At 41.1% G+C, this 22,415-nt stretch overlaps 2 protein-coding genes across 3 annotated transcripts; both read right to left on the bottom strand.

Annotated features, from left to right (window-relative positions):
• On the bottom strand, positions 416-3,620 carry LOC110434877. Of its 2 annotated transcripts, XM_021459710.1 has the most exons (8): positions 3,533-3,620; positions 2,316-2,349; positions 1,617-1,692; positions 1,327-1,542; positions 1,122-1,208; positions 953-1,018; positions 651-845; positions 416-571 (listed from the first exon to the last, which is right to left on the bottom strand). In XM_021459710.1, the coding sequence occupies exons 3-8, from the start codon at positions 1,681-1,683 to the stop codon at positions 471-473; spliced, it is 732 nt and encodes a 243-aa protein (XP_021315385.1). In that variant the 5' UTR covers positions 1,684-1,692; positions 2,316-2,349; positions 3,533-3,620; the 3' UTR covers positions 416-470. The 2 variants fall into 2 exon arrangements, with proteins under 2 accessions (XP_021315385.1, XP_021315375.1); XM_021459700.1 differs by lacking the exons at positions 2,316-2,349; positions 3,533-3,620 and having other exon boundaries at positions 1,617-1,905.
• LOC8083892 (probable NAD(P)H-dependent oxidoreductase 1) lies at positions 4,490-8,259 on the bottom strand. The gene is made up of 4 exons (XM_002467347.2): positions 7,805-8,259; positions 7,441-7,702; positions 5,179-5,358; positions 4,490-4,946 (listed from the first exon to the last, which is right to left on the bottom strand). The coding sequence occupies exons 1-4, from the start codon at positions 8,152-8,154 to the stop codon at positions 4,677-4,679; spliced, it is 1,062 nt and encodes a 353-aa protein (XP_002467392.1). The 5' UTR covers positions 8,155-8,259; the 3' UTR covers positions 4,490-4,676.

Raw genomic sequence — 22,415 nt, forward strand, 5'->3', positions numbered from 1 at the left:
AAATAAGTTGAGGGTTAAAGTGAGGGCTTTCCATGGCGATTGAGTCTGGATGCAACTTGTTGACTCGGTGTTCTCTCACCATCATTTTATAGTTTTTTTTGCTCTCTTTTCGTTTCAACTTCTTTTCTTGTGGAGTCATTTGTAGTTTTCTTGTAGTATTTTTGTGTGCATTTTTTGCTGCATACAACTCACGACGCCTCTTGTTTATTAGCGCCTTTTGTTCAGGAGACATTGCAGCCTTTCGTGCTCTATCTAGCTCACGCTTACGCTCTTTTGTACATGTAACAATATTGTCGATGGAACCAGATGCATTTACATCACCTATATTTACATCACAAAAAGTAAGGTCTCAACGTCTAATCCATTAAGGACACACAATAATTAAAATTCTGTGATGATAAAGTATACACAACATTGTCAGCTACTCTTATGTTCAAACTTCTTTTGTAATTAAAAACAAAATCATGATTCTATAAAGGCGTACCCATTTCATGAATAGTGTCGATATCTGTCTGTGTTAAATGGTCGTCAATATCACCAGGAACTCCAATGGTTAAAGGGATAGGACCACCTAAAAAATTATTGATATAATAAGTATCCTATGACTCCATGATATTTTTGCTATAAGAAAATCAATTTGATTACCATACTTGTTGACTGGGTAGTCTCATTTGGAGTCATTTGTAGCATCCTTGTAGACTTTTTTGGTGCTTTTTTGGTTGCATACAATTCACGTCGTCTTTTATTCAATAGCGCCCTTTGTTCAGGAGACATTGCGGCATTTCGTGCTCTGTCATAATCACGCTTATGCTCTTTTGAACACGTGACAAGCCGGTTGCCGAGACCTAAATCATATTCAGAATGTGTATATATATACAAACACAAGCACGATTCATTAGAATCTCAAGCAATGGATACAAAAATATACCCATTTTATGAACAGTATTGTTACCTTCCTCAGTGTCAATGTTATGCACGTCACCAATGCCACCAATCGTGCTTAAAGGTACCGAACCGTCTACAAATATAACCATACAATACAAATTAAAGCATTCCATAACCAAATTATGTAAGTTATAGTCATCGCACCAAGTAATACTTTTATTTGGAAAATTAGTCACCTGATAATTGTTGCAAGCTGTTACAATAGGATGACTGCCTATGGAGCCAGTCACTATTTTCATCGCTTTCATTTATTGTATTCCCATCTACAAGTTTAAACACAATAACAAATTATTAACCCATAGAATGCAAATTGATCCTTACAATAAGCAAACTATGTCACGGTGCCACATCAATAAATATGTTTATTAGCAGAAAAGTAACCTGATAGTTGCTCAGCACCATTATTATAGGCTGAGTGCACATGGAGCCGGTCACTATTTTCACTCATTTTATCTGTTGTACCCCACTCACGGAGTCTCTTATTTTTTCCACTACTATTTTCATCAGATGTTGTTGCATATAGTTCTCTCTCCCTCAGCCTCTTCTGCCCATTAGCATCCCCATCTAGTCGCACCAACTCGAGTCGGGTATGATTCCCTTAAAAAAATTATGTTATTGAGTTGCAAATATATGAACATAGATATGTAGAGATATCGTAAAAGTTTATATACCTTCATGCGTTGTATTTGTAAGGTCTCCCAAAGGTACCCGATCACCGGTTGGCCTTGGTGTGTCCATCAACACTACCTGTACATATCTCTCACAACATGTAGTACACTGGATAGCTTTGGCAACACTTGAATAGAGAGGTTAACAACTTCCAGCAGGTGTTTCACATCACATGAAAAGCTAATTTCTCAATTCTTTCTTGATAATTATTTTCTATAATTTTGAAACTCTTATACAACCTTTTTATTACTTGAAATTTCTCTCTATCTTAGAAGATGATCTATAATAAAGACCGTTTGATTTGCTTGTGCAACAATCTGACTCTATTAGTTTTATCGGCAACCAACCTAATAAATTCTGCTAGTATGTACGTGATGCTAGATGTATCCAGAGTTAACTGTCTATTCTAAACTCTGAATGCATATGGGTCATACATATTCTAAAAAGTAGTCGCAAATAAATCATGTCTATGATTTGGGACAAATGAACAACCAATCGGAAAGCTTCACAACTTCTGTATGATGCTTAGACTTGTGATATCAGAATGGATTCATCTTGTGTTTTGGAAAGAAGACAATTGATTGTGAGTCAATAAAGTGACTGACTGGAAAAGAACTACCTTCACTTCACTGTATGGCTGATTATTCCACTGATTTGATCTACACTTGCATTTAAATCAAGAAAATAGGTTGATAGTTTACCTCCAAAATTTCTTGGGTAGATCACGATCCTTTCCTGAAAACAAAATCAGAATAGCAGTAACCAAAGGTTACTCTAAAACATGGAAGACTGAGAGGAATATCTCCAAATAAAAAATAACAGTGGTAGACAAAGGCATAAAACTAAAGTTACACAAAAATAAAAGACTAAATAAATCGAATCCATTTTTTGCAGAGCATAATAAGTCCCGAGGAGGCAGTAGTGAATAAAAATCGGCTGCATGCAGTCCTGAATGATATGCTTAAGTTCAATCATCTTCCACACAAACTTTTTGTCTGCAGCAGCATAAAAGAGGAGAAAATAGAGGCAGAAAAAAACCCAAAGAATCAAGAGTCCAGTTTCAGTAGGTACAGCACCACAGTGAATATGGCTAGGAAAATTCAGGCACTTGTGAAATTGTAGGAAAAAAGACCAGAATCATGGTCATGAAACGTTTTCAAATTGGGATGAACATTCACACACCTTCAGATACTTTGGAGGGGTAGTTAGCATGGAGTTTGAAAATTTATATTTAAATAGGATGAGGATTAGTATATTCCCTATACTGTGCAATAGATTTTTTTAGCATCATGGAGTTTGAAAATTTATATTTAAATAGGATGAGGATTAGTATATTCCCTATACTGTGCAATAGATTTTTTTAGCATCTCTCTACAAATTTAGATGTACTGCAAGCATCACTTGAAATTGTTTGGCAAAATGCAGAATATTATTTTTTTCACAGAAATCATTTAGCATGTGGATTATAATTTTGGAGGAGATTGATTTCAAGAATTTGAAAGTTTCACAACACAACAACCTGCACTCACTTCATAAATTCTGCTCTGTACCGCACCAGGTTTCAACAAAGACAAAGCAAAAAAAAAACAGAGTTAAGGTTTATGCTACTATTTTTGTTTCCTCGAATTAAGTCATTTCAGTATCCAAATCTTAACGTTTCCTTGACTCAATGAAAACAGAAAAGCTCCATTTTTAGGTAAAGGAAACTTCGAAAGTTTCTGAAGTGTAAATATAAAGTGAAACTCAAGATAAGCACAATGGTCTGCACATGAACACATGATAATCTTTGGGACCGAGTTATAGATTAAGACATTCGGAGCTGGATAGCACATGTAATGTCAATTCATTTTGGCGTAGACCTTCACTAATGCAACCGAGTTAAAAACAATAAGACATTTGGGTAGGAATGACGGCTGACCGTATGCTTCGAGACAGGATGAGGTATGCAGGGAGTTGCTGCCGTGAGCTGCTTGGAGTCAGATTGATCGACGTTTCGGTCGCGGTGATTCCTCGTTTCCTGTTCACCGACACCAAGCGGCTCACCGTCGAAGCACAACGCCGGTGCTAGTGTCGGTGCTGCCCGCGACGACGACGTGCGCTGGTGCCCGCTGGTCGAGGTGGAGAAACGTAGGTGCGGCGACGTGGTGGGAACGGCGTTGGTGCCTCACGGTGTCAAGGGATTCGCGATGTCGTTCGACGGCCTCACGTTCGCGGGTGCAGGGGTCACGGGTGCAGCATGGCGTCCGGCAGCGGCCCGTCACGAGGGAGATCGCGGAGGTGGCGGGACACAGGCCGCGGAGGCGGATGTGGCTGCGGACGGGATTGAGCCGGTGGCGACGGAGGCGGCGTTACGCAGGCCGCGGAGGCGAACGTGGCTACGGACGCGATTGAGCCGCCGTCGGCGGAGGCGGCGGGACGTCCGCCGCAGAGGCAGACGTGGCTGCCGACGGGAGTGAGTTGGCGTTGGCGTAGGTGGCTGGATGTCTGGCGGAGGTGGCTGGATGTCCGGCAGCGGCCCGTCCTAGCCCGATGAGGCGTCAGCGGAGGCGGTTGTGGCTGCGGACGCCGACGCAGGAGTTGCGTGCGCTGGGCAAATCTCTCGCATGCGTTGGTCAAATTTCCTTTTAATAACTGACGCAAATCTCTCGTTTCTTTCCTTGCTGCATGCGTTGGTCAAATTTCCTTTTGAGTAGAGGGTGGGCCCGAGTTTATTTCCTTTGTCGCATGATACGCTGAATCAAAAGTGAAGCGATCAATTTGTCGCACGATGCTGGTGTCTCCTCTTTGTGCTTTTTATTTGTGTGGGAGAGAGATTGTGTGCTTTTATGTAGAGGTCAGGAATGAATAATCATATATGAACTTGATATAATAATTGCGAATTAACAATATTATTTCTTTATAGAAAATACATCTTCAAATAGTAGCTTTTCTGTAACTAAAAGTTTGCATATATCCAAGATTAAAAGGATACGCAAAATATAAAAAAACATAGTGCAGGATGCCTTGTAAACGGAATGAAAGCATAGAGTTTTCTTGACTAGTAGTAACCTAGCATGCTGGTCTCAATTGGTAGGATCCAAACTCAAAGCATCATTGTTAGCCTGGCCAGCCACAATCTCACCATCCCAAAACTCTTGGGCAGTTTTGTACGGGCCAGATTCATGGACGAAGAAATCGTAGGTTCCCCTCGATTCTGGGAGGGCGCTAATCCTGCGACACTCGTCTTCCGTGAGTTGCCACTCAAAGATGTCGAGGTTCTCTCGCATCCTCTTCTCGTTGAAGCTTTTAGCTATCACGCAATCGCCCTGCTCGTACACCCACCTAATGCACACCTGCAACATCCCAAATAACCTAGTATAATCAGAGCCAAGGCAGCAGTCCACTGAATTTTTGTATCATTATTTAATTTTATTAGTATATAAACATTTCTTTGTTTCCTTCTTCTCTAAAAATATGTCTATCCGTGTGACTGCTTTGCATGGTGGTAAGAAGCAACACTTTGTAGTAAATAAAATGCTCATATTATTGAAAAATGAAATCTACTTATACAGTCAGTCCAGTCACCTGGGCGACGGTTTTACCCTTTGTAAGGGCAATCTGCCTGAGGAGAGGGCTGTTCATGACAGAATTGTTGGCCCATGGTGCTCCCTTGCCACCCAATGGAGAGTAGGCGCAGAGCTGGATTCCTTTCTCCCTGCAAAACACCCTCAGTTTGTTCTGCCGGCAGCATGGGTTTACCTCCACCTGCTCTAATTTCAGTGAGGCACGTGCAAACAAACTTACTTCCTCTTACCTATTTTTCTATATACATTTAGATATACACTATGCCTACATATATAGTAAAAACAATGTATTACAAAAACAAAACATATATAGTCGTTTGGAACGAAGAGGCAGCACATTGCACCTCAAATGAAATGCAATAGCCAGCAAAACAACCGACTGAAACCGCAGAAACAATGATCAAATTAAAGGACGAATACATATTAAATGCTTACATGCATGCACTACGGGATAATGGTACTTTGCCGAGTGTACACTTGGCAAAGACCACACATCTAATTTTCAGTCGGTAAAGAGGTTTTTTCTGAGTGTTATTTTTTGGGCACTTGGTAAAGATAGAAACGAAAAAAATTTGAAAAATAGGGAAAAAAGAAAAAAAAATGCAAGAGGCCTACATTCACCAATTGGTAGGATTTGAACCCATGACCTCTCTCGTGTGTCTCCCTCCTTAATTGCTGCATCACACTATTACTTGTGTCTATATTGCATTTCGGTTTCTTATATATATTATACCAAATCGATTATTTGAGATTCTAAACGACTTCAAATCAAAAAGTTGTCAACTACAGAGTTTCATAAATTTTTGGGACCTACAATTTTGATTTAGAGAGTTTCTCCATCTGAGGTTGTTTATAAAATTTGAATTTCAAGTTTGAGAAATTCAAACGTAGTTTTTGCATGACAAGATGGTTCCAAAACAAAAAAAGTTATCAACTACTTTTTGAGATCTACAAAGTTTATTTAGGAAGTTTTTCCATCCGAGGTTGTTTGAAAATTTTAAACTTTAAATTTTCAATTAAAGACGTAGTTTTCAATGATAAGTTGAACTCAAATGAAAAAGTTGGCAAATACAAAATTTCATAACTTATCAAGATCTATAGAGTTTATTTTGGTTGTTTTATCATTTGTTCATCCGACATAGTGATTCTAATATTTTTCATAAATCTTATATATCTCTCTTATAGTTTCATAAACTATAAGAGAGATATGTAAAATTTGTGAACAAATTTATTTTGACTTTGTCAATTGAAGAAATGACCAAAATAAATGTTGTAGATCTTGAGAAGTTATATAACTTTGTAGCTGAAAACCTTTTGATTTGAATTCGTTTAGGGCTTCAAAATTCAATGTGAAATTTTCTTTGTCGAGTGTTTTTAACACTCGGCAAATAAGGACTTTGCCGAGTGTAACACTCAGCAAAAATCCTCTTTACCGAATGTTTCCTTTTTGCCGAGTGTTTTTCTTTTAGCACTCGGCAATGAAAAAAAATACTCGGTAGAGCATTTCACACTCGGTAAAAAACCGAATTCCGATAATGATGGGTTCCTATTTATGCCAAAGGACTATTATTATATATCACTAGAGAAGTGGCTTTCACACGGTGCCTGTCATTACCTTTACCCTAAGACTCGACAGCAGTAACAGAGATCGCTATCTAGTGTCTAAAAATAACTGCTACACATATCCCCATCCATAAGTAGTGTAGGTGGCTGGTGCCTGTTGACCGGTTGTTGTGGCGTGTGGCTGTGAGACGTCGCTAGAACATGTAGCAAGCACCACTACACCAGCGTCCACGATGGACTCAATCACTCAACCTAAAGAAATGGACTTAAACCGGCCTTGTTTAATTCCCAAAAATTTTCAAAATTCTCCGTTACGTCGAATCTTTAGACGCATGTATGGAGCACTAAATATAGATATAAAAAGTTAACTATAGTTAGTTCATGATTAGATAAAAATTACCAAATACAAACGAAAATGATACGGTAGCTAAAAGTATTTTTTTTCCCCAACTAAACATGGCCTAATTGACAGAATTATATTCAACGTAAAAGCTTTCGCTAATAGTCGCAGCTAAATTAGATTGGGGGCACAGCGACGCCGGCTGGGTCGGACCGGCGGTAGGGCGTGGCGGTGGATCGGAGGTCGCCGGTGTTGGACGTCATCATCGGATCAGAGAAAGAAAACAAAAACTGCATGCTTTGCTTGGTCCTGGTGGAAGAAGAAGATCCAAAGGAAACGGATCGGAATCCAATCACTAACCTGGTTGACGGCCGGAGGGATGTTGGCAAAGGAGAGCAAGTAGTCCAGCTTCTTGCAGCTGAAGTTGCTGACGCCGATGGCCTTGGCCAGCCCTCGCCTGTGGCACTCCTCCATCTCCTCCCACACACCCTTCATGTCCATCTCCACCAGGTTTTCCTTTGCCAGCACCGGTCCCGCTCCCGCCCCTCCTTCCGCCTCCGGCAGCCGCATGCTCACCGGGAAGTGGATCAGGTACAGGTCCACATACTCCATCTGCAGATTCCTGAACGGCCAGCCCCCGGCGACCGGCGACCGGCGGCCGTCAATTATCAGTAACTATCGAGGACCATGCATGTCATGTATATGCAATGCATTGGCCACTTACTGGAGGGTCTTCCTGAGCGCCGGCAGAACGTGTCCAGGGTGCGCGTCCGCGATCCAGAGCTTGGAGGTGATGTAGACATCGTCCCGGGAGGCGAGCGTCCCAGCACTCACGGCCTCCGCCACGGCGTCGCCGATCGCGCGCTCCGTGCCGTACACCGCGGATGTGTCGAAGTGGCGGTAGCCGGCGTCCAGGGCGCGGAGGACGGCCTCCCGTACGACTGGGCGATCCCCGGCGTTCCCGAGCGGGAAGGATGCCGTGCCGAGGCCTATCCGCGGCATCGGCTTGCCGGAGCTCAGTGCCACTGCCGGCACCGCGGACCCTGCTGCTTGATCATCCTCGATGGCAGCCATAGCAAAGCGACTGTAAGTTTGACAGTAGGAGCAGAGCAGTCGTGGAGGCAAGCAGCTTAGACTCCAATGGATGAGACGCTGGCAGTGGGAGGACACCCATCGACTTATTGACACAGTCGCTCGATTTACAAGTCATTTTAGATAAGATTTGTATCAAACTTTGAGAATATAAATCATTAATAATTTCTAAATTGATAAATTTGTAAATGTAAAAGCCATATAAATATATTTGTCTTGAAAAATATTTTTATAAAAATATGTATATACATTATTTTTTCTAAATATTTTTATAAAAGTAAGAGTTAAAATTAGGTTTCAGAGACTATACTGTTGTCGTAAATAACTTTTAAATTCAATATGGACAGAGTACGTGTGCAACTGTCCATTGCCCAACTTAAGACCGCAGATGGTTGGCTAAGGCCAGCCTTAATGGACACGTCATTAAGATTAAAATGAAACTAATCTATGAAATAACTCTAACAATGAAGTATTTTACTTTGTTGTTTCCAAGGCTAAGCAAAAGTATTTAATTGCTGCAAAATGATTGAATCACATGCAAAATGGTGAAACAACGCTCATGGTAAAATTACTTCCTCCTTTCTTCTCTTCGTTTCATACAAAAAAAAATACAGTTTTGCTGATATAGCGCACTAATAAATATACATAACATCCTGGTGAAATTCCTGAGACTGGCCTAATTGGAATGCCATACAGTCACTGAAAATTAAGTTCGGGTCCATCCAAATTCCGATCATCGAATTGGAGTCACGCGCGGAAGAGCAGCGAAATTTTATTTGTTTATTTTCTTTTTCCGTCGACTGCCTTCTTGCATCGTGCAGCTTGAAGATTTTTCCACGTCAAGACAAATCGGAGATCCCAAAACATTGCAAAAATCAATTTGACGATGGATGCGTGCCGTGCCGTGCTGGGCTGGCGAGCACGCCCAGCTGTGTCACGTCGACGTCTGGTCCGTTTCTTTTCTGCAGTTGGTTTGTCTTATAAGCTATTTTTTTTTCTGTCAATCAACAATTTTTTTCTTATAATAAATTAACAAATAGTATTTTTAACTATAAATTTTTTGACCAGTAAACAGACTTTATTCTCTGTGTTCAAATTTTCTTTCTAGGTTTTCACAAAAATATTCTGTTGTTGTACATGCATGGATATGTGTCCATCCATATGGTTCGATGAATACTAGTGTTGCTATTCATCCTTAATAAAGTTATTAAAGGGTGTCTAACGGCGCTATTCCTACATAGACTATATTTGGATATATGTCGTATTAGATACTCAATGTACTTTCTGATATTTGTTCTAGCGTAGGCCGCTGATCTTCGGGGGCTACACAACTCAAAATCTATGGCGAGTGTTTGTGTATTGTCATTGGACAATGAAGCCGCTGTTCGCTTGGCTAAAAAGCTATGACTAAAAATAATGTTCGTTGATTTGTTATGAGAGAAAAAATATTGTTTAATGTCTGGCCGATTTGGTAGAAAAACACTGTTAAAAAGACGATAGTGCATTGTCCAAGCAGTACGTCTAGATGCTGCCATGCATATGTCCATGTGAATCTTGTTGTATTGCTTGTTCCCCATTTTCTCAGAGGTGAGTGAAGATGTGAGAGACTGAGAGATAGATTAGGGCTTCCTACCCCTCCTTAAGTGCATCGGTGCAGGGTTTACATACGGATAATCGGTGGACATATTTTCCTGGTTAGTTACACTAAATCCTGACAAATGAATCCAGATAAATTAGGGTATATAAAGTTCATCAGCGGTCCCTAAACTTGTTCGGATGTGTCATCCCGGTCCTTAAACTCGCAAAACGACCATTTAAGTACTTAAACTTGTTCGGTTGTATCATCCTGGTCCTTAAACATAAAAATCTCCTATAGGTTCTCAAACTTGTTTAGTTGTGTCATCCCGATCCCTAAACTTATTTTTAAGTCTCATCTTGGTCAAAACAGGATGAATCTAAAAACTCTATATTGAAAAATAACTCATAACTTTTTCATATGAACTCAAATGAAGATAAACTTTATATCAAAATTGTAGGCAACAATGTGATCTACAACTTTGCGGCGGTTGAAAAGTTTTTAAATTAAAATCGTTTCAGGTCCCAAAATATTTTTTATAAGTTTATAAATTTTAAAATTTAAAATTTAAAAATAAATTTTATAACACTAAACAACTTCAAATAAAAAACTTTTTCAACTACAAAGTTGTAGATTGTGCTGAGAGCTATAAATTTGAGGACCTAAACGGATGATTTCTAAGTTTAGGGACCGGGATGACATAACTGAACAAGTTTAGGAACCGAGATGACACAGACAAATAAGTTCGAGGACCTAAACGATCGATTTGTGAGTTTAGGGACCGGGATAACACGACATCACAAATTTAAGGGACCGGTGGTGGATTTTACTCTATAGCCTTATTTAGTTGTGAAAAAGATTTCGGATTTTGACATTGTAGCACTTTCGTTTTGTATTTGATAATTATTGTCCAACTATAGACTAACTAGGTTTAAAAGATTTGTCTCGTAAATTACAGATAAAATATGCAATTAGTTTTTATTTTCGTCTATATTTAGTGCTTCATGTATGTAACATAAGATTTAATGTGACAGGAAATCTTGAAAAGTTTTTGAATTTTAGGGTGAACTAAGGCCTTGTTTAGATGCAAAATTTTTTTGGATTTTGACTCTGTAGCATTTTCGTTTTTATTTGACAAACATTGTCTAATTATGGAGTAACTAGGCTTAAAAGATTCGTCTCGTGATTTACAGGTAAACTATGCAATTAGTTATTCTTTTTATTTATATTTAATACTTCATGCATGTGCCGTAAGATTCGATGTGACGGAAAATCTTGTAAAGCTTTTGGTTTTTGGGTGTACGTAAACAAGCCCTAAACAAGGCCAATATACTGTATATATTTACCCAGTTGGTGAAGATCCCTAGGTAGATGTCGGGCTCCAAGTAGTTCGCTTGGACCACCCTAGACAAACAGGATTGGTTAATTTTATCTGCCATAATGATATCTGTGGGCCATGTCATCGTCCGTAGCTCCCAAGTGCTTCATGATCAAAACAAAACAATACTCCCGCCGTATCAGAAAAAAAAGGACGTTCTACGGCCCCGTACGGTTTGCAGAATTAAGGTCCTTTTATTCTACGGCCCCATATTTTAGACGCTAATGCCTCTAGGCTCCTTGGTTACCCACCGAGCAATTAAATCACATCAATTAATTGCCGCAATTTAATTACTCCGTGTGTAACTGAGGAGTCCATAATAATGTTAATAGTTAATACCTCTAGACTCCTCGGTTACCTACGAGAGGATTTGAACTGTGCCCACACGTGGTAGCCTAACCAATTCACCTACAGACTTTTATTGGTAATACGGTAACTCTATTTAATAAGGACAAATAGAGAAAAATATTCTTAATTAATCACTCTTTGGTATGCTAAATGTTGTCCTAAACGACTTTCTTTACCAGTATGGATAGAATATTGGTGATGTCTCTGCCTCAATTGAGTGCTTTAGCCATTCCCTTTGACCAAGACATTCAAGTTCTACCTGTCGGTGCATGCTTATTCTTTCTTTGTAAGGGGTCATGAAGGACTGATGAAGTATACTTGTGTAACCGATGAGTAAGAATACTACAACATGTGTGCTAATAACGGGTTAGTCCAAGTGTTATCTAGTCATTCTACACATGGTGATTGGGCTAGTCACTACAAGAAGATAGAATATCTTTGGGGGCTAATAAATTCCTTAAGGGACGAAATTGAACCCTTGAGGATATATCGTTTATCTTGGCGATGGTAGGAAACCTCCTAGGACATGCATAATTCTTGAGTGGTATTCCGAACTGCCAAGCTAATTCTACATTCCCTTGGGTGATATTCAAAACTCTCAAGGTTATTTTATATTTCCTTGAGTGTTATTAGAAACAGCCAAAGTAATCTAGCATTTTCTTAGGTGTATCGCACTACCATGGAAAATGCACATTTTGTTAGATGTGATTGGAAACCTCCATAGAAGCGCTCATTTCCTTGGGTGCAAACTACCAATTATTGTAGCTGCTAAGAAAAAAATGCTTACAACATTCAATTGGTATCAAGCATACAAGTGGTTTTGGTTATGTGATGGTCAATCGGGGAGAACCTATTTTGCAAATGGTCCAAGAAAGTGAGGAAAGTGGATTATGGAGTTAGGAGGAGGCTTAAGTCCATAATACCACAAGGGGCATGTGCATGGGCAAGATAAGTTCTTAAAGATCCCTACAAGTGATATCTTTTAGCATCATATAAACTTGCCTTTGCATTGCATCCTAGCAAGTAGATAGGTCTTTAATCATGTATTTATTATCATTTGATTGCTTTGGTCATGTTGTCATGAAGCACCAAATAGGGGAGATTGTAAGAAAAATGGATCATCAGCCAATTTAGTTTGATTTTTGGTGTTTGATGATTAATAGGACCAAATTGGACTAATGAGTTTGCAAGTGTTTGTTTTGTAGCCCATGAACAAAGGTGACATAGATCAACATCTCACAAGACATATTAAGACCTACATGATCAAGCAAATTTGAAGCCATGAAAGATGGAACCAAGCCGGACACAAGGATCTGAAGAAACAAGTCACATATGGCCTGAACAACAACCATTGGACAATGTCACATATGACCATCAGACGCAAACACTAGGAAGGTTCACTAACGTTCGATGTATATATGACCTTTACAATCTGATGATGTCAAATGTGACCATCAGACAATGTCATATATGAGTCTGATGTACTCCAGAAAGGTTCTAGAGAGGCGCAAAGCGCATCAAACATGTCTAATCAGACAAATAGACAATGTCTGATGCATATATGACTGTCGGACATATGTGCAAAATGTTCGATGTGATCCCAATGGTTGGAAATGGATAGTCACATATAGCCGTTGTGAGACATCAAATGCTGACATCATTTGTTTGATGGTCACATATGACATTGTGCGACGCTCTACAAAAGCTGCAATTTTGCCATCAATGGCTATATTTAGACTTGGAGCCTATAAATACCACCCTAACTGGCCATTTGAGAAGAGATAGAGAGAGTTGAGGAACATACCAAAGGAGTTGCTACTCCACTCTAGTGCTCTCCACTTGCATAGTGCTTAGTGAAACACATGGTGATTAGTGTAGGTGCTTTGTGAAGTGCTTAGGCTAGTTAGACCACCGCTGAATGCATCTGCTCTAGGTTTAGGCCTAGTGTTTATGAGGTTTGCACACCTCTTACCTGTAACACTCGATTTTAAGGACAAAATCAGATATGCACCATATGTGAGTTTTAGAAGACAAGCCTCACATATAGCTACAAATAAGGGGTAATATCAAAGGACAATGCATAAATTACATAGCGTACATAGAAAATCAGAAACAACCTTAGGCAGCAAACCACGGAATATAACTCCAAACTTCGGGTGTTAACTTCACTCTACAGGATCCAACTGACTGGTTGATCACAAGCCCAATACTTCTCCTGAGGTGTGGGGGAGATAGCAAGAGTGAGTCCAAGACGAACTCCGCAAGTATAACAACTAGATTGTATAGATTCCACAATCTCATGATCAATGTGACATAAATAATATAGAGCATTAAACAATAATCAATGAGTTTCTTAACACAAGATTCATCACCCTTAATGTAAGAGTTCCCAAGGCCGCTCGTGACCGTGAGCACGGCTAGTATACCAGTATTTTAACACTCTGCAGAGGTTGTACATCTTTACCTATGAAGTCTTTCAAAGGTTCGTCTAACAAGTTAGGGCCGCTTGGTTTCGGTAGTCAGTCCGTGTGATTCTACCACTCGCAGGGAATCCACGGTCTGCTATCCCCCATTTGCGCCACACGGATAACCTCTAACAAGCTAGAAAAATTACTCATACTTGACTAAAGCCACAGCCATTATAGCCCTCATGGTTGCACTTTCATCCCGGTTATCACTTACGAATAAATCCTCAAGTTGCTAAAAAGTCATTATTATCATTTGTTGCTTTATATCAATCTAGTAACAAGATCATGGTCATAGAATTAAAACCCAAATGCTAGACTTGCCTTGATCCAATTGCTTCTGCTGGTCCTGCTGAAATTACTTGCTTCCAAGGCTCTGATCTTGACCACCGAAGTAATGCCCACTGACTAAACTCGGTCACCAATCATCAACACACAAGCAATCGGGGACAGACATACACGAAGCAAATAAGATTACAATTAGAACAGTACACCAGCAGTAAATAAATTTAAATAAAAGTTTTCCAAAATCATCTACACGCTACTACGATCACGTCAACGCAAAATTCACGCAAAACGGAGTTACGACGCGAAATCTACGCATTAACCGGGACTGCAGAGGCTATCTATGGACTTGTATTTAACTAGGAAATCTATCAGTGGTGAATCTAAACAACAAAGGTACCAGCGCGAAGCTTATGAAATTATAAAACTAACGCAACTTGAACGGATCGAATCGGAGCTAAAACGGAGAAGATATTAATTTTCTAAGATTTTATATAGAGAAGTAATTAATTAAATAGGGTTACAAAATTAAAATATTTCAAACTGATGAACCAATATTACTAACATGTAGATCTCATGAAAACGAATCTAACGCAATTGGAACGGGTCAAATCGGAGCTAAAACGAATATTTTATGGCCAAAACAATGCAGTGGCAATTCTGTAAATAAAGCATGATTTAAACGAATTTAAATAAATACAGAAATTCCTTGATTTTCTCTCTGGCCGAGGACTGCGGGGCAAAATCAATATCTTTGGGGGACTCTTTAGCAAAATGGCTCGCGAAGGGGTACGGAGCGCCCTGGTCCGTTGGATTAGAAATCAACGGTCACGATTTGATCAAGGGAGAAAGAGGAGGTCGGCCGGCCGGAGTTGAGGAAGGGGCCGGCGGCGCTCCATTGCCGGCGACGAGGAGGTCGCCGGAGTTAGGCGTTTGGGCGCTACCGTGCACGATTCTCGAAGCCGAGCACACAGGGAGAGAGAGGGAGTCAAGGCGAGTTCGTTCCCGCCCTTTTTGCAGCCTGGGGACACGACCAACATGGAGGCTGACGGTGGCACCAAGGCCGGCCCGTCGGAGCTCACGGGGAGAGCTCAAGAGGCCACGAGAACGCCTGGGAATTGGACGGGAAGAACGAGGAGGAGGGGGCGAGCTCACCAGTGTGAAGATAGGAGGCGGAGATGGCTCAACGAGGCCGGACGGCGCGCGGAGGGTCACGGCGGCGCTCCGGCGGCGACTCACGGCGCTTGCGCATGGAAACTGAGGTGGAGAGGAGCTGTATGAAGAGTGAGAGCAGCGGGACTGGCTTGGGCGCGTCCAAAAGGCAAGACGCGGGGGGGGGGGGGGGAATGGGATCGTGGGAGCGGGGGGGGGGGGGCGCGGCTTGCGGCCAGCAATTCGGCTGCAGAGGGAGAGAGGGGAGGAGGCGGTTGCGGGAGGAGAGGGGAGAAGCTGACAATAGGGCCTCGTGACAGAGAGAGGAGGGAGGAAAAGAGGGGGCAGCTGGATGGGCCTCGGCCCAAGAAGAGAAAGGGGAAGGCGCGGGGTGGGTTGGGCCAGCAGGCCGAGAAGAAGGGGAACAAGGTTTCTTTTCTTATTTTTTTTGAACCAATTTTCAAATGCTTTTATAATTTGAATTTTGAACAAATTTCTTTTTGCTTAAATTCACACATCACAAAAAAATGTTGCAGCATGTATGCATCAAAATGTTTCTAACCTTATATTAAATTTTAACTTCCCAAAATTTATCTATTTTTCCTATATTTTAATGCTCACAAAATTGACTCAATAAATCAAATTCAACTATTTTAAAAACAAGCAAATTTTAGGGTGTTACAATTCTACCCCCTTAAAATGAATCTCGTCCTCGAGATTCGGAAGAGTCTCAGATCCTCTGAGAGAAACAGGAAAATATCTTGATAATCCTTTCATCTTCACAACTTGCATACCAAACTTAAACACTTGTCTCAAGGTCACACCTCGTGAACATAATTTCCATTGAATAACTATTATTCTTAATTGACCAAAGTCCATCTTGACTACTAATTTCCTTTAGCTTACAACTCCAAGAGACATGGGAACTTAATATGCATTTGCTTCATCAGGTAGGAGTGGTCCACCGCGATACTCAATTCTTTTCCCTGACGGTGCTGTTAAGAGCATTTTGTACTGGGTATCATAGATCACTCCTTTGTGTGCACACAACCATCCATTACCAAGGACCAAGGGAATACCAAGTGACTCTAGCACAATGAGGTTTACAGTGAAGTTTTCTTTGTTTATGACCAGATTGATATTTGAGCACACCTGATCTGCTTGTATTTCTCCCACTGGGGTTTGAACCAATAAAGGCTTCTTCGTTGGACACTTCACCCTCTCGATTGTCTTTACGAGGTCGGTGGAAATGAAAGAATGCGAAGCACTCGGGTCAAAGAGAGCAAAAACTTGCACTGAGTCTACTTGAATATAGCCACCAACCACTTTGGTAGCTCCATGAATGTTATGCTGCTTAGTTTTCCATTGATATAGTCTCGTTGCACCTTACTTCCATGAGCAGACTTCTTACGACTTTTTTTTCTCTTTCGCCGTTGTGGATTTTGATTTGATTCACTTCCAACTTGCTCTTCAGTATCATTATTTTTTATAGTACTCAGTTTCATCATACTCATAACATCCTTCAAAGGCAGGATCATCATTCTCTTCCCACGTATCAGTAAGAGGCATCATATAGGGCTCCTGATCCATGAGATACTACACTCCCTGTCATGAAGTGACCAACGTCAATGACACGAGAAGGAGAGGTGATCATATTCATAGAATATCTCACGAGACAACTCTCACTTCAAGATAAGTTGAAAATGCGTCAACCCATGATAGCAAGGTTCTACCCCCTTAAGAAAGGTCAACTAGGAGGCACAAGGAAGGTATCTTGCACTTTTTCTTGACAAGTTATCTTGCATTGAGACCCTTTTGACATCCCAAGAAACTTATGTGCAAGGAAGAAACAAATATCCTGATTTTCCTCGCGATATGAAAATCACCAGCGCAGTAAAATGGACATAACTCTTGTTTTGTTAATCTAATAGGGTTATAGCTTATACCGTTAGAAAGCTTAGAGAATTTTCTACAACCTTTCTATAGAACACTTTTCCAAATTCTATAGTTATATTTATCCAAAACAGCAGGCAACCAAAACTGGTCCAGATTCTTGACAGGACATCTGTATCGTCTTGTGATTTTTGTAACTTCCAAACCATAATAGCTATGAGGGTGATTCTTGTGGCCAGAGAAAGATATTGAAGTCTACTATTATCCAGAATTTTCTCATGATTTTTAGTCATCCAAGAACAGAGACATAAACCGATAAAGATGAGATACTCTAGAAAGGCAGGATAAGGTAACAAGAGAGAAACCAAAACCCAACTATTTATGTCATTAATCCTTATGCCTTAGACATGTAAACTAAATGAAATTGTGAAGAAACTCACAAGATCATTACACTCATTACAAAGATCCAAATCAAACATAAATATAAAGACAATTCAACCAAGCAGTAAAGGTTCACAAGGCACACAAACTCGACTTTCACTACTAGCGTTTTTATTACACAAGGGCACAAACTCCTATATCTTAAACTCAGTGTGGCTTCTTTCATGATACTACTGTTGGTTCTTCTGTGGACAAGACTTTACATAGTGTCCTTCCTGTCGGCAGTGATAACACTTTTTCTTAGCTGGATCCTTCGTGATATCATTTTCCACTGAGGTGTTGCTCGCTGTGTTATCAGTTCGCTGACACTGAAGGTTTGTCTCTGGCTGGCTAGCTTTCTTCCTAACTTGGTTGATCCTTCGAGGTTGAAACTCTTTATAAGTGATGGTCCATCCATCTATGCATACCTCATGAGTAGTGGAGTTAGCTTGAGAAGTTTCTTCATCTCCAAGGTTTGGATTTTCATGGCCAGAGTTCAAAGCTAAATGTGACAACATAGGATTTGGATGTTGTTCACTTCCCAATGCTGGCTCTAGTGATTTTGCCTTCCTCTTCTTATCCTCATTAGTCACACCATTTGATGTTACCTTAACTTACTTTTTAGATGACCTATTCCGACGACAAGGAAGACCATAATGCCTACAACAATGGCATTGATCTTGATATCCCGATGTACTACTACCAACACCTCCATGGGTTCTCATGTTTTTCCAAGCTTCTGCTACTTGTCTCTTCACTGGTCCTGAGATGCACTGCTGAGAGTTTCCATTCTGAGTCATTCCTTCCACTACTTGCTTTTGCATGGCTAGAAGCTTCTCCTTATCGAATGCTTTTACGGGTGGCATCTCTAAGCCCTTTCGTTCATTCATGCCAAAGGTCTCTTTATTATGAGCCATCTAAATAGACAAGGTGGATGGATTTAGAATAGGGACAAAGTTTTATAACAGAATAGGGCAGAGGTAAGCATAAATTTTAGCAATTATCAAGGTTAAGGTGAAAGCAAGAAGTAAGCAGAGATAGAAGCATCCTAAAACGTCCGGTTCTAACTAGGCTTGCGTCCTACAGTCAACATTGCTTTGATACCACTTTGTAACACCCGATTTTAAGGAAAAAATTAGATATGCACCATATGTGAGTTTTAGAAGACAAGCCTCACATATAGCTACAAATAAGGGGTAATATCAAAGGACAACGCATAAATTACATAGCGTACATAGAAAATCAGAAACAACCTTAGGCAGCAAACCACGGAATATAACTCCAAACTTCGGGTGTTAACTTCACTCTATAGGATCCAACTGACTGGTTGATCACAAGCCCATTACTTCTCCTGAGGTGTGGGGGAGATAGCAAGAGTGAGTCCAAGACGAACTCCACAAGTATAACAACTAGATTGTATAGATTCCACAATCTCATGATCAATGTGACATAAATAATATACAGCATTAAACAATAATCAATGAGTTTCTTAACACAAGATTCATCACCCTTAATGTAAGAGTTCCCAAGGCCGCTCGTGACCGTGAGCACGGCTAGTATACCAGTATTTTAACACTCTACAGAGGTTGTACATCTTTACCCATGAGTCATGATTTACCCTTTCGCCTGAGGTGATCAGCCTCGTAACCCACTACCAAGGTAGGTCGGCAGGGATCACTATGAAGTCTTTCAAAGGTTCGTCTAACAAGTTAGGGCCGCTTGGTTTCGGTAGTCAGTCCGTGTGATTCTACCACTCACAGGGAATCCACGGTCTGCTATCCCCCATTTGCGCCACACGGGTAACCTCTAACAAGCTAGAAAAATTACTCATACTTGACTAAAGTCAGAGCCATTATAGCTCTCATGGTTGCACTTTCATCCCGGTTATCACTTACGAATAAATCCTCAAGTTGCTAAAAAGTCATTATTATCATTTGTTGCTTTATATCAATCTAGTCACAAGATCATGGTCATAGAATTAAAACCCAAATGCTATACTTGCCTTGATCCAATTGCTCCTGCTGGTCCTTCTGAAATTACTTGCTTCCAAGGCTCTGATCTTGACCACCGAAGTAATGCCCCCTGACTAAACTCGGTCACCAATCATCAACACACAAGCAATCAGGGACAGACATACACGAAGCAAACAAGATTACAATTAGAACAGTACACCAGCAGTAAATAAATTTAAATAAAAGTTTTCCAAAATCATCTACACGCTGCTACGATCACGTCAACGCAAAATTCACGTAAAATGGAGTTACGACGCGAAATCTACGCATTAACCGGGACTGCAGAGGCTATCTACGGACTTGTATTTGACTAGGAAATCTATGAGTGGTGAATCTAAACAACAAAGGTACCAACGCGAAGCTTATGAAATTATAAAACTAACGCAACTTGAACGGATCGAATCGGAGCTAAAACGGAGAAGATATTAATTTTCTAAGATTTTATATAGAGAAGTAATTAATTAAATAGGGTTACAAAATTGAAATATTTCAAACTGATGAACCAATATTACTAACATGTAGATCTCAGGAAAGCGAATCTAACGCAATTTGAACGGGTCAAATCGGAGCTAAAACGAATATTTTATGGCCAAAACAATGCAGTGGCAATTCTATAAATAAAGCATGATTTAAACGAATTTAAATAAATACAGAAATTCCTTGATTTTCTCTGTGGCCGAGGACTGTGGGGCAAAATCAATATCTTTGGGGGACTCTTTAGCAAAATGGCCCACGAAGGGGTACGGGGCGCCCTGGTCCGTTGGATTAGAAATCAACGGTCACGATTTGATCAAGGGAGAAAGAGGAGGTCGGCCGGCCGGAGTTGAGGAAGGGGCCGGCGGCGCTCCATTGCCGGCGACGAGGAGGTCGCCGGAGTTAGGCGTTTGGGAGCTACCGCGCACGATTCTCGAAGCCGAGCACACAGGGAGAGAGAGGGAGTCAAGGCGAGTTCGTTCCCGCCCTTTTTGCGGTCTGGGGACACGACCAACATGGAGGCTGACGGTGGCACCAAGGCCGGCCCGTCGGAGCTCACGGGGAGAGCTCAAGAGGCCACGAGAATGCCTGGGAATTGGACGGGAAGAACGAGGAGGAGGGGGCGAGCTCACCAGTGCGAAGATAGGAGGCGAAGATGGATCAACGAGGCCGGACGGCGCGCGGAGGGTCACGGCGGCGCTCCGACGGCGACTCACGGCGCTTGCGCACGGAAACTGAGGTGGAGAGGAGCGGTATGAAGAGTGGGAGCAGCGGGACTGGCTTGGGCGCGTCCAAAAGGCAAGACGCGGGGGGGGGGGGAATGGGATCGTGGGAGCAGGGGGGAGCTGCTTGCGGCCGGCAGTTCGGCTGCAGAGGGAGAGAGGGGAGGAGGCGGTTGCGGGAGGAGAGGGGAGAAGCTGACAATAGGGCCCCACGTGACAGAGAGAGGAGGGAGGAAAAGAGGGGGCAGCCGGATGGGCCTCGGCCCAAGAGGAGAAAGGGGAAGGCGCGGGGTGGGCTGGGCTAGCAGGCCGAGAAGAAGGGGAACAAGGTTTCTTTTCTTATTTTTTTTTGAACCAATTTTCAAATGCTTTTATAATTTGAATTTTGAACAAATTTCTTTTTGCTTAAATTCAGACATCACAAAAAATGTTGCAGCATGTATGCATCAAAATGTTTCTAACCTTATATTAAATTTTAACTTCCCAAAATTTATCTATTTTTCCTATATTTTAATGCTCACAAAATTGACTCAATAAATCAAATTCAACTATTTTAAAAACAAGCAAATTTTAGGGTGTTACATTACCACTCGGTGCTTGCACGCACCATTGTTATATTCAGAGTGGCTTGTAGTCTTGCAGACCACACCAACCGTGATTGTGGTTTGGCTGCTACCGTGTACCGGAGGAAACAAGGCCCATGGTGTTTAGGCCAAAAGCTTGATAATGAAGATAGCGGGAAGCGGTCCAGGAGAGGCTTGCAGGCACATCGAAGACCCACTTGCACTTGGGAAAGGCTCGAGGTTATCCGTGGAGTTACCTGATCGGGAGATTGGTTGTTGGTAGGGATTGCAAGAAGCTCCAACGAAGACTAAGAGAAAGCTTGAGCATTTCTTGATAACTTGGTAAAAATATCGAAGTCGTCGATGCGATTTTGTATCTCTACCTCACTCCTAGCTTCCATATTTACATTGCAACCATGTTTGTGTGCTTTACCTTTCTTAGCTTAGTTGATCGGCTAGTTGGTAGAACTGAAACCTAGACTACATAACTCTTTTGCGATAGAGATAGCAACATATTAGCAAAATTGTAGTTGCACATTTGGATAACTAGAAGAACACCCCGCGTGTTGCTACGGAACTACTAATTTGGAATGAAACTTAACTATTCATACAAATCTTAGGAAGAGATTAACTAATATAAACTAATGTCAGTGGATAGCGTGGCATGCTGATGTGGACAACTAAATCTATGTTAGTGGAGAATGTGTCTTGGATATCATAATTTCTTGTGCTAATGAACTTTAATTGCAACTGATAGTGGATTGATGAGATGGACACCTTGCATGTCAAGAAAAATTGCTAGATGAACTTTAATTGCAACAGATAGTGGATTGATGAGGTGGACACCTTGCATGTCGAGAAAAATTGCTAGTGGGGTTTTGTTTTATAAGAGTATAGGATTTAATTATTTCCATAAGTTTTGCTAAAGTGAAAATTAGAGGTCATAGTTAGAAGT

Source organism: Sorghum bicolor, chromosome 1 (assembly GCF_000003195.3).
Source record: "Sorghum bicolor cultivar BTx623 chromosome 1, Sorghum_bicolor_NCBIv3, whole genome shotgun sequence".
Lineage (NCBI taxonomy): Eukaryota > Viridiplantae > Streptophyta > Magnoliopsida > Poales > Poaceae > Sorghum > Sorghum bicolor.